A 12,421-nucleotide genomic window follows, 5' to 3' on the forward strand; every position below is an offset into this window, starting at 1 on the left:
TAATTAGAACAGCATCCAGTATTTTTCAGGGTTTGTGGGAAACAATGGTCAACAGGGAGATACACTCCCTCCCGCTATCTTCAAACTGAGACCTGACTTTTGCATTCTTTCTTTTCTTCCTTCCACTGTTGTTTCACTCTTATAAAAGGTGCCCTTGGTCTGACACAGTTACAGCTTTTGATTAATGCCATGTTGTGCTGTTATTAAGCCTAAACTTTTTTTAAAAAAAGAAAGACTTCATTACTTGGCTGAAGAATGTGCTTCCACTCTTTCATTTAAAGTGATGATTACAGAAAACCACAGTACTTTGTGTTCAACTGCTCATTATTTGTATTTTAAGCCAGAAATGCTGATACCATCTCTCAGATCAATATAAAGAAACCGTTTACATCAAAAGTTGGGTCTTCTCACTCGTGCTGTCCCACATTTCCTGAATCAGAACAATTTAACTTCAAAAGAATCTGCCAAGTGTCAGAACATTGTTGTCGTTTAGTCACTAAACTGTGTCTGACTCTTGGCAACCCTGTGGACTGCAGCATACCAGGCTCCTCTGTCCTCCACTATCTACAAGAGTTTGCTTAAATTCATGTCCACTGAGTCAGTGATGCTATCTAGCCATCTAATCGTCTGCCACCCCTTTCTCCTTCTGCCCTCAATCTTTCCCAGCATCAGGGTCTTTTCCCATGAGTCAGCTCTTCGCATGAGGTGGTCAAAGTATTGGAGTTTCAGACTTAGCATCAGTCCTTCCAATGAACACCCAGGACTGATCTCCTTTAGAATGGACTGGTTGGATCTCCTTGCAGTCCAAGGGACTCTCAAGAGTCTTCTCCAGCACCACAGTTCAAAAGCATCAATTCTTCGGCGATCAGCTTTCTTCACGGTCCAACTCTCACATCCAGACATGACCACGGGAAAAACCATAGCCTTGACTAGACGGACCTTGGTTGGCAAAGTAATGTCTCTGCTTTTTAATATACTATCTAGGTTGGTCATAACTTTCCTTCCAAGGAGTAAGGGTCTTTTAATTTCATGGCTGCAATCAGCATCCACAGTGATTTTGGAGCCCAAAAAAATAAAGTCTGACATTGTTTCCACTGTTTCCCCATCTATTTCCCATGAAGTGATGGGACCAGATGCCATGATCTTACTTTTCTGAATGTTGAGCTTCAAGCCAACCTTTTCACCCTCCTCTTTCACTTTCATCACAATATACATTACGTCCAAACAAATACTGTTTGATTCCACCAGTATGAGGTGGCTATGGCAGTCAAATTCATAGATTCAAGGGGTGTACTGGTAGATGCCAGGGTGGAGGTGGGGGGGAAGGGGAATGGGGAGCTGGTGTTTGGTGGGCAGGGAGTTTCAGTTTGGGAGGGTGACAGGTTAGGGAGATGAATACAGTGAGAGTCGCATGGCAATGTGGGTGTACTGGGTGCCACTGAGTCTACAGCTGAATATGGTTAAAATGGTATGTTTTATGTTATGTGACTTTTACCACAATAAAAACACATTAAAAAAAAAAAACCAGTTTCATTTCTTCTAGCAGCATCCCTGAATCTGTGATAGATTAACTTGCTGGCTTCCAACTTGGATAAACCACAGACCCTTGATAGTTCTTGACAGTGGTAGGTTGCAAAAATGGTAACAAATTCTTCTCCTGCCTGCATCCATGTCCTTTAGTATACCCTCTTACAGTGATTCAGCTTGGCCATGTGACTTGCTTGATCAATGAGACATTAGTAAGCAGGACACAAACAGAAGCTTGAAAAGCATCTGTGCATTGAAGCTAGCCTACTTGCTGGTTTTAGAATTTAGTTGTCATGTGAAAAATCCCAGATTAGTTTGTTCATGAGAAATACATGCCAAGTGTCCCCCTGAACCCCAGCTGTGACCCTACCGATCACCAGACATGTAAACAAAGCCAACTGAGATCATCCAACCTCCAGCTGACTCTTCAGTTAACTGCTGATGTGAGAATGAATCCAGCAGAGATCTGGGAAGCTGCTAGACCAGAGGAACGATCCAGTTTCTAAGTTTGGAGGTCTTTTGTTATGCAACACAGGTTAATAAAGATATAGGGTACAAGGGAAAAATGACTTCCAGTGTAATAACTGTATTACAAGTTCTACAGGGTTCAGTCTATGTCTGGTTAAATACTGTATAACTATAGCGCTTAGCACAGTGCCTAGGAAAGAGTTAAATACCAGTAGGTCCAAGTTTGTCATAGTTTTCCCATCTAAATGATTGACACAGAGGCACTGAAATTTCACTTCACAAGCAGGTGTTGAGATTGAAGGAACTGTGTATGAATCCTGCAGGGCACAGGATTATGTAGAAAAAGCACAACTTGGTACTTAAAGAGACAAATGCTCCGATGGATGAAAATCAGCTCTCCTACTTAGTATCTGGCAGTCCGTGGGCAAGTTATTTAAACATATTGCACTTTAGTTTCTGTATCTGCAGGATGGGAATAAAAAAGCTTTCTTCACAGGCTTTATAACATCAGTAGTTTAAAGGAGGCACTCTGTGCAAGACCTGTCATAGTATGAGGGGCAATGTGGCAAAGAGATAAACTTGGAGTAGCAGCAAACATTGTTAAATGCCAACAATAAGCTAAGTGCTCTCTGGGGCTCACATGTATGCACTCACTTGCACATTCTCTCTCTCATACACATATGCACAAAATCAAACCCCAATTAAATTCAAAATGCAACCCACAGAGATCGAGGAGGAAAAAAGCTAAGCACCAACAGGGCTACATTATGATCTATAAGAAGACAAAACTCATATAATGTACACAAGTTATACATAACAATCCAAAGTATTTTGTTTCAAAAGCCCTCCAAGTAATATAAGCTTTCTGGAAGAGTAATGCCTGATAATTAAGTATATAAAATGTAAATTATATTTATGAAACCAGAAGGGTACTTTATAGACACTGCTTCATTTCTGCAGTTTAGAAGTTAAATCCCTACTTTTAACTTTAGATAGATATTTTAAGTTTAATTTAAGATAGATATTTATCCTCTACATCACCAGGTTTTACCACATTTAAAACAGTTTTTAAAAACATCTTTCTTTTATGATCTGGCATCTTTGAAAATTCTCTTTAAATGCTGACTGGCAATTGTGTACAGTTGATATTGTCTCGTAAACATCAAAAAACAAGATTACTACTGAAAATTTCCAAATCAAGGACTTTCCTGGTGCTCCAGTGGTTAAGACTCCATGTTTCCACTTCAAGGGGCATGGGTTTGATCCCTGGTTAGGGAACTAAGATTCCACACACTATGGCCAAAAAAGAAAAAAAAAAATTCCAAATCAAACCAACAAATTGGCCCAGGCTAGAGTTGGTTTCTTTATCATTTTGAGACGTTGGAAAAGACTGTATGCTATTATATTTTTAAAATGTTGCCTACTCACTAGTTAATTGATAAAAGATTGAAAAAAGTTAAATAGCAATTAAATAATGTACCTTCATAGTTTAATATTTCAAAAAATCTGGTTAATAATTGTCATGATTTTCTTTCTTCGATCCACATTAGGGGTAGTACAGAGTACTGGTTAAGACTCAGGCATGGATTTCAATTGTAGATCTGCAACTTCAAACTGTGTGACTTACTACTTAAACTCTGAGTTACCTCAAATTACTTAACCTCTGAGATTCAGTTTCCTTACATGTAAAATGATCTTTATAGTATGTGTATATGTTTATAAAATGGATTGTTATGAAGATTAAATGACATATGCATTTAAAGTCCTTTGTCTATGACCTGAATCATAAGAAATACTAAATAAATAACATTAAATTTAGCTATAACCATCCCATATAGTCACCTTCCAAAATAACAACAACAAACAGATCATCACGTATCATTAGCCACTAGAAACAAAAATCTAAAGTTCTACTAAACAAGACAACATATCCTCAGAGAAGTAGGTACCCACATGTCAACCATAGATACCCCTTATGGGGCTGATTGCACCCCTGTCCCTGGAGCAGAGAGTTGGAAAGCACTAAAACAAGAACATCCATAGAAAATTAAAAAATCAGACACACAACATATACTGGGGGACTTAAAAAAATACACTGCTTCACAGACTGTCCTTCTGATCAATGCAGAAGTACCCCGCCGCCAGCCCGCACTCCTGTTATGGCACAGTACAATGCCACACTGACTTATGGTGGTAAACTGCTGGCTGACAACTATGTGACAGTTCAGGAAAACCGTCATCCTCCGTTTATTTGCATAATATCCTAAGAGAAACAAATAACAAACTGCCTTGACTCACCCGGAAGTAGTCGCTGCAGGCCGCTAGGACGGCCTTGTGAGCATGGAATTTCTGCTCCTCGGCAATCAGGGTGACATCACAGAGGATGCCGTCACTTCTCTGCTGATTCAGTGCTGCCAGGACGCTATCGTTGTGAGATTCCGAGTGGCAGAGCCTCTGGCCTGTCAACGTTTCTTGAATACTGTAGAGAGAGGGAGCAAGTTGATGTTCTTCCTCTCAGCAGCCCGGCCACCCCCACACAATCTCCCTCATAGCAACTCAGGGAATGCGGGTCCCAGTGCCTGTGACAGTGCAGCCGTCCTAGCCCCACCATCTCTTGCTCCAGCAGCCTCCTGCTTTCTTTGTCTCTAATTCTCTTTTCTTCACCCCACGGCACTTCTTCCTTTCCTACTATCCCTCTCTTTCAGAATTTGTGTTTGTTGCGTGTCCATCTGTGTCTGGTATTGGCCCATATCTGCAGGCCTGTAAACCTCCGTCTCCTCAGTATGTGTTCAGCTGAGCACACATCTCTGGATGTGTATGTACATATGCATGTGACTCCTTCCACTCTGGGACCCCCTTCCTAGTCTCTGGTTCCTTTTCTAGCTTTGTAACACCTGTGTGAGGTTAGCACAAGCTCAGAACCTGATCTCTGGCATGCACTGGGCCAGCACTGAATCCACAGGACCTACATGACTCATCAGAGACACAGGAGTCACCATGTCTCCTCACAAGACACAATACTCCATTAATAAATAAGATGAAACCAAGCAAATGTTGGGTAGGGTAAAAAAGGGCTGTCTGTGACCACTTCATGTAAAAGGCCATTAATTAAGCCGTAGCAGCTTATTATTAAACTTGGGAAATTATGCATCACCAAGAGTACATCAAAAGAAATGCCATTGTAAGGAAAAACTTTAAGGCTGAAAGCAAACTGTATCTGTGTTATTAGCCTGCAGCAGCTATGTGCGGTCACTGTACTTATGAATGACGATGCCATCTATTTTCTGCTCTATTTTGCGCAACTGCTAAACTTATTCATTGTGAAACTTTCCCCTTCACTGCCAACCCTAACCTAAAATATTCATTACATGTCCTTTCAAAACTCCTGGGTGAAACCCCACATCTTCCTAAAAGAGTGTGGAAGTAATGCTAATAAACACCAAATGCAAACTGAATTTGTAGATAGTTATAAACAGTTGCATCTTAGATACATGAAAATTTCCATGGCCCTCTAGGAACCTCAGAATCGGCACTGGACTAAGAGGAGATGGGGACAAGAACTATTAAGCTCTATTTCTGGCCTGTGGACTCTTCCTGAAGTTGAGTAAAGTTGCCATAGGGATGGGTGAGATTGTCTCTTCCAATCTGACAGCTCCTGTGTCCAGTTCCTTCCTCTGAATGTGAAAGAGCCGCTCAGGGGAACCAAGGCATCACCACCAGTCTAACCTGCATGGTTGGTTTATCTGACAGGGCTGTGGTGCCAGCTGGCTGATAAATTACAGTTCAGCATAAATCACTATCTTAAAGGAAACCAAATGCTTCCCATAAAACGCCAGAGTGCAGCCAATAAGCTTTATTGGACATTTTTGACTGGGGAGCCTCAGAAACGTCAGAACTACTGAAAGAAAAAAAAAATCTGACAGGAGGTGATGATATAGTAAGTTCTCGTGGGAAGGTGGGAGGATTATTTTCAGCTGAAATACAGCAGTGAGTTTTGAAATGGTTACTGTCATCAAATATTCATCTAGCATCTCTAGCTATAGGCAGACTTTTAAAGTCAGTAATTGAAAACCATGCTCGGAAGCATAAATAACTCTTATACATATTGCTATGCAAAGGCTAGAATGGAGTTAATCAGCATGGCTCAAAGAAATGAAGGAACAGAGTAGTAATAGAAGTATTATATCAGCTAAATAAGCTTTAAGACAGTCTTTGAAAAATCTTTCCTAAAAGGATGACATTTTTATACATTTCACAAGCACAAAGTCCTTACTATGTTTCATGAATTATTCTTAGTGATTTACATTATTAATTCATTTAATCTTCATAACAACACTATGAGGCAGGTAATAATATCTCTTTCACAGATAAGAAACCTGATGGTCCAAGAGTAGACATTTTGAGAATCTATTACCATGAATATAATAATGCCATTTGTCCTTCTGCTTAAAAAATAAAACAAACAAAAAAACCTGAAACAAAGGCAAACAATGATCATCTAAGATCTCAAAAATCTATGCTAGAGGGGGAAAAAACCCCACAAAGTCACATTAATTATATATTTAGATTATGCATAATCTCAAAATCAGAATGTCTTTGAAAAATAATACATATTAGCATAATAACATGAGATAGTGATAAGAAATGTCTGAAATCATGCTTCAAAAACATTTATCTTTGCAATGATTAAGTTTGGAGAGAGAAAATAGATTTTAATTATGATAATCTTAGAACATTTATGTGAAACTCTCATAACTTTTCTCCCTTTTAATATACCTGAAATGCTAAATAAATGTATTTTGAAATTTCATTTGTAGTGGAACAGGAGAATATATTAAAATAATTGCCTTATAATGTTTCCTTACTCATTTTCCAAATATAGAGCCACAATTCACATCCTTATTATTAAGACTGAACCAGTGTTTGCATTTCAGATATCTACTGACAGAGAATAAATCTTGACAGGGAAAGAGCAGCTGTAAACTGAAATTTGGCAAAGAATAAAGGGCTCAGCTCTGAAACAATTGGGATGCTGCACAATTTCACAGGATCATTCAGCTGGGCTTGAAATATTCAAGCTTAAAGAAAACAGTATGCTAAATATTTAAGGCAACACTTGGCACAAGATACCAAATGTTTTGGAACCAATATGTTAGGAATTCTTAAAAGCAGAAACAAATACTCCAACATTTGGCAAGAAATAAAGGCCTATTAATCAACAAGTCATTGTATTGTATTTTGAAGGGAACTTTCCACTCAACTCTCAAGATGTAAATCTGCAGAAGACCTCAACTCTTTAAGTGTGAAGGCACAAGCAGCCACAGAACACAGATGCAAGGCCACAGGTCCATAGGATAAAGCCAATAATCATAAACCAGGGAGCAGGTGACTCAAAGACTATTATGCACCATCTCTGAACTAGGGTGGGGAGCAGACATACCCCTGCAAATGGCTTCCTTGGAATCAAACTTCTGCAAATTAGCAAACTACCAACTTAGAGCAGTGCCCTGCCATTCCTTGGGAAACAAGGAAGGAAAAACATCTTTCTAAAACTTCCTAAAGTACTAAACAAACAAGCAAACAAAACATAAGACAGGAGCCACATTTTCAGAGGGTATACAGGCTTGAAGGTCATCCTAAAATTGGGAAAGGTCTTCCATGGAAGCAATATTGCCACCTTGAAATTCACAAGTGAGTGCAGAGGGTGACCTGTGACCTGGCTCTGGCAAGGCAACCCCAATACCCTTTCCTCTGAGGAACTCCTTAAACCTGCATTGTCCAATATAATAGCCACTAGCTGCGTGTGGCTACTGAGTAAAACGTGGGCAGTCCAAATTGAGATGGGCTCTGAATGGAAAATGTACACCGGATGTCAAAGACACAGAATTAAAGAAAAGAATGCAAAAATATCTCAGTATTTTTATACTGATTACATGTCAAAATGATAACATCTAGAGTACATTGGGTTAAATAAAATATATTGTTAAAATTCATTTTACTAGTTTCCTTTCACTTTAAAAAAATGTGTCTGCTTGAAAAGATTAAATGATATATATACTTCATGCTATGGTTTTACAGGACAGTCTACAAGTTCCCTGGGGATATGCTCCTCATGTCTTTCCATATGAACCGTATAATGGTTTCAGATACCCCATCAAGCTGCTGATGAGTCTGGCTGTTCTTGATTCTCACAGGGCCCAGCCCCTCTCAGGTACAACACAGGAAGCCCCAGACTCCCTGAGCAAGAAATTGCTTTTTAGTGATGCCAGGGAGCAACCATCTGATTGGTCAAATGTAGCATCCAGTAACAGGGAGATAAATAAAAGAATCTCAAGGAACAGAACTATTCATGACTTTAAATCTTTAACTTTCATTCTGAAATTGATGATAAAAATTAAAAAATCAAATGCAGAGCATGAAGTTCATAACATGGTACAGCTCACTCACAGGGAAGCACTGCGTTATCACAAACCACTACTTCAAACTCACAATGAACATTTCTGATCACAGAAATCTCTGAGTCTCATTTTTACAGCATACATTTTGACTGAGGTCACTCAGTTTATAATATATAAATTGCAGAATGGTTATCTGGTTTTTAAATATCTGAAATTCAAATTTTAAAATTCAAGTCAGTTTCCATATCAATGTTTACTTAGTATTTAGATACACAAAATATATGCAAGTAGTCTTCAAGTAAGGTTACCAATAAAGTGTTGCATACTTGTATATCAAATACAGTCAAGTACTGTAGAGATCCTCATTTCCTAAACAGATTACACCAAAAAGAAAAGGACTGGACAAAAAAACCTAACAGAACTAAGATTATGCATGATAATCTCAGTTCAGTCTGTTGATAAACTGTGCCCTAATCACTTCCATTCTACAGTCAAAATATTTTAATACAAATTAAATACATTAATATTAAAAGAACCCTATTTATTTAAGTGGTGCTTAGTTGCTTAGTCATGTCGGACTCTTTTGAGACCCCCTTGACTGTAACCTGCCAGGCTCTTCTGTCCATGGGATTTCCCAGAACCCCATGAATACTGGAGTGGGCTGCCATTTCCTTCTCCAGGGTATCTTCTTGACCTAAGAATAGAACCCATGTCTCTACGTGTCTTGCATTGGCAGGCAGATTCTTTACCACGGAAGTGGACAAGCTGTTAAAAAAAAAAAAAAAAACCACCAAGGAACTTAAATTTATTTTTAATAGAACACTTTACAATTTGTAAATACTTCTAAATTAATGCTTACAATGCTGCTGCTAAGTCACTTCAGTCGTGTCTGACTCTGTGCGACCCCATAGACGGCAGCCCACCAGGCTCCTCCGTCCCTGGGATTCTCCAGGCAAGAACACTGGAGTGGGTTGCCATCTCCTTCTCCAATGCGTGAAAGTGAAAAGTGAAACTGAAGTCTCTCAGTCGTGTCTGACCCTCAGCAACCCCATGGACTGCAGCCTCCTCTGTCCATGGGATTTTCCAGGCAAGAGTACTGGAGTGGGGTGCCATTGCCAATAGTAAGGGTCAAAATAACAAGCAAAGAAGATACAATATGCTTAGTAAACGACCAAGAAATAACGAAGACTACGCAGACAGGAATGTATTTATAAATGGATAATCTCGTTTCATTCCTTCCTTCCTTTATTCCCTCAAACATGTACTATCCTGTGCCAGGTACTGTACCAGGTTCTGGAGATAAGATGATGAACGCTTTATCTGTTCACAGAACCCTCAGTCTTGTGAGGTAGTTAAACTTTAATCAAATAAGCTAGCCTCTCTGATGAAGTAATGCTGGGGCAGCAAGCTGAAGGATGAGAACAAGTTACCAAGGCAAAAGGGGCGAGCAGAGTTTTACAGGCAGAGGAACAGCAAGTGCCCTGATCCTGTGGCAGGAAGGAGCAAGGCCCTGACACTGAGTCTACAGAATACTCACGGCTAGAACCCTGAGGACAAGCACAGGCCTAGAGCAGGATCTGAAGCTCAGAAAGAGGTCTTGGCTAGAGGTGCAAAACTCATCTGGATGGAGAGAATGACAGAAGCACAGCTGTGTCTCCAGAACACGCTTGAGAGACAACAGTCAAAAGCTGCTGAGAAGATAAGAAAGACAGGATTCAAAACACAGAAGCAGGGCTGGGCTCAGTTGTGAGAAAGGACTCCTTTCTGAGTAGCAGGAGGGAAGGAATAAATGAAGCAGCAACACGCATTAAAACCTAGGGCTTTGTTTTTTTTTTTTTGCTGAATTTAAATATTCAGTGGAACCAACCTCCACTGGACAATGGAGGCATGAAAACACAGATATTTAGGATCATCTGGGTTGGGATTTTGTCAGGCAAATGCAGAGAGCAAGAGAAATTAAGAATTAAAAAGAGCGACAGATTCTAAACTGGTTAAGAAGGGAAATGAGAGAAGGAAAATACTGATGGATTTGGTGGGAGTGGCCCGGCCACTAAATGAGACGCTGCCATGAGGTCAAAGTACCACCACGGTGAGGGTAGGTAAATCAGGAAGCTAGAAGGAGAGAAGGTCCTGGCAAGAATAATGGCGGATGCAGTGGTTTCAGAAAGTGAGCAACTTCTGGGGATGCAAGATCCATGGCATGACCACGGGAGCAGGTGGCTCAATGAGGGAGAAGGTCACAAGCAGGTAGAAGATCCAAGGCCATCAAGTCAGGCAGATTCTCCATATGAATACGGAGGGCCCCGGTAAGTAGTAAAGGGTTTGTGGTGAAGAGGAGACTGTCGGCCCAACGCCAAAGGCACAGTGAACGAGAGGAAGTCACCCTGCTGGCGTGGGGAGGAGGAGAGGATGGAAGAGTTGAAGAGCGCCACCTCCAGAAGAGCCCGTCTTTGTTGTCGTTTTGTCAGACAACCAATATAAGGAGTAAAGACTGAGAAGCAAAACTGTGTCCAGGTTGACAACAAGCTCAAAGTCCAAAGTACGTGAGAACTCAGAACATAAGGCCAGCACTTGAGAGAGCTACAAAACAAGTGGTGCCCCAGACAAAGAGAGGGCCCAGTGAAGGCAGGAGGGGCTCAAAGCGGCAAAGCGTGAGGGAGATGACACAGCGGGGCACACACAAGACCCCGGTGCACAGCTCCACAGGGCACAGGGAAAGTTAGAAAGGGGTGGAAAGGAAGGTCTGTGTTGCAGCAGTGAAGGAAAGTCCATCACAGAGATGATGGTGCTATGGCGGACAGATGGCAGTGGGATCAGAGTTTGTCAGAGATGGCAAATTTAAAGTAAAGAAAAATTTGGAGAAAAATCCACATGGATCGTGGTAGCCAGAAATAAAGCACTTTGCTTAGTGGTGGCAGACCAATACCATGGTCTCCTTCCATGTTCTATATTGGTTGGATGCCAGATCTAGAGCAGGGTTTCTCAACCCCAGTGAAATTGACATTCTGACATTTTTTGCTATGAGCATTATCCTGAGCACTGTAAGATGTTTAGAAGGATCCCTGGCCTCTACTCACTAATGACAATAGCATCTCCAAGCCTGGTGCCAACCAAAAATGACGTCAGAGAGAAGACCTAAACGGATACTTCTTCAAAGAACACATACAGATGGCCAAGAGGCACATGAAAGGATGGTCACTACTGATAATTATCAGAGAAATGCAAATCAAACTTCAATGAGATATCACCTTACACTAGCCAGAATGACTATCATAATAAAATCCACAAACAAAAAATACTGGAGAGGGTGTGGAGAACAGGGAACCCTTCTAAATTGTTGGTGTGAATATAAACTGGTACAGAATACTATAGAGCACAGTATGGAAGGTTCCTTAAAAAACTAAAAACAGAGCTACCATATGTCCCTGCAATCCCACTCCTGGGCATATATCTGGAAAAAAAACATGATCAGAAAGGATACGTGCACCCCAATGTTCACTGCAGCACAGATTACAACAGCAAAACATGGAAGCAATCTAAACATCCATCGACAGAGGAATGGATAAAGAAGGAAGGAAAAACATATTCCTAAAACTTCCTAAAATACTAAATAAGCAAACAAAACATAAGACAGGAGCCACATTTTCCAAGGGTATACAGGTTTGAAGGTCATCCTAAAATTGGGAAAGGTCTCTATGGAAGCAATACTGCCACCTTGAAATTCGCCAGTGAGCGCAGAGGGTGACCTGGCTTCGGCAAGGCAACCCCAATACCCTTTCCTCTGGGGAACTCCTTAAAGCTGCACTGTCCAATATAATAGCCACAGCTACATGTGGCTACTGAGTAAAACGTGGGCAGTCCAAATTGAGATGGGCTCTAAGTGGAAAATGTACACTGGATGTCAAAGACACAGTATGAAATAAAAGAATGCAAAAACATCTCATTAATATGTTTATACTGATTACATGTCAAATGATTGCTTTAAAAGGGACAACAGTCATGTATATGTGGTTTTCTGATTATTTATT

At 40.5% G+C, this 12,421-nt stretch overlaps 1 protein-coding gene across 1 annotated transcript in view; it reads right to left on the bottom strand.

The window, feature by feature from the left end:
- KLHL32 (kelch like family member 32) overlaps positions 1 to 12,421 on the bottom strand; it is a 217,725-nt gene that overhangs the window by 159,570 nt on the left and 45,734 nt on the right. Inside the window, exon 3 of the mRNA XM_055433048.2 lies at positions 4,294 to 4,474. Coding sequence (XP_055289023.1) covers positions 4,294 to 4,474 — 181 coding nt within the window. The remainder of the gene's footprint in view (positions 1 to 4,293; positions 4,475 to 12,421) is intronic.

Source organism: Moschus berezovskii, chromosome 10, assembly GCF_049115385.1.
Source record: "Moschus berezovskii isolate FMDL1 chromosome 10, NW_MosBer_1.0, whole genome shotgun sequence".
NCBI lineage: Eukaryota > Metazoa > Chordata > Mammalia > Artiodactyla > Moschidae > Moschus > Moschus berezovskii.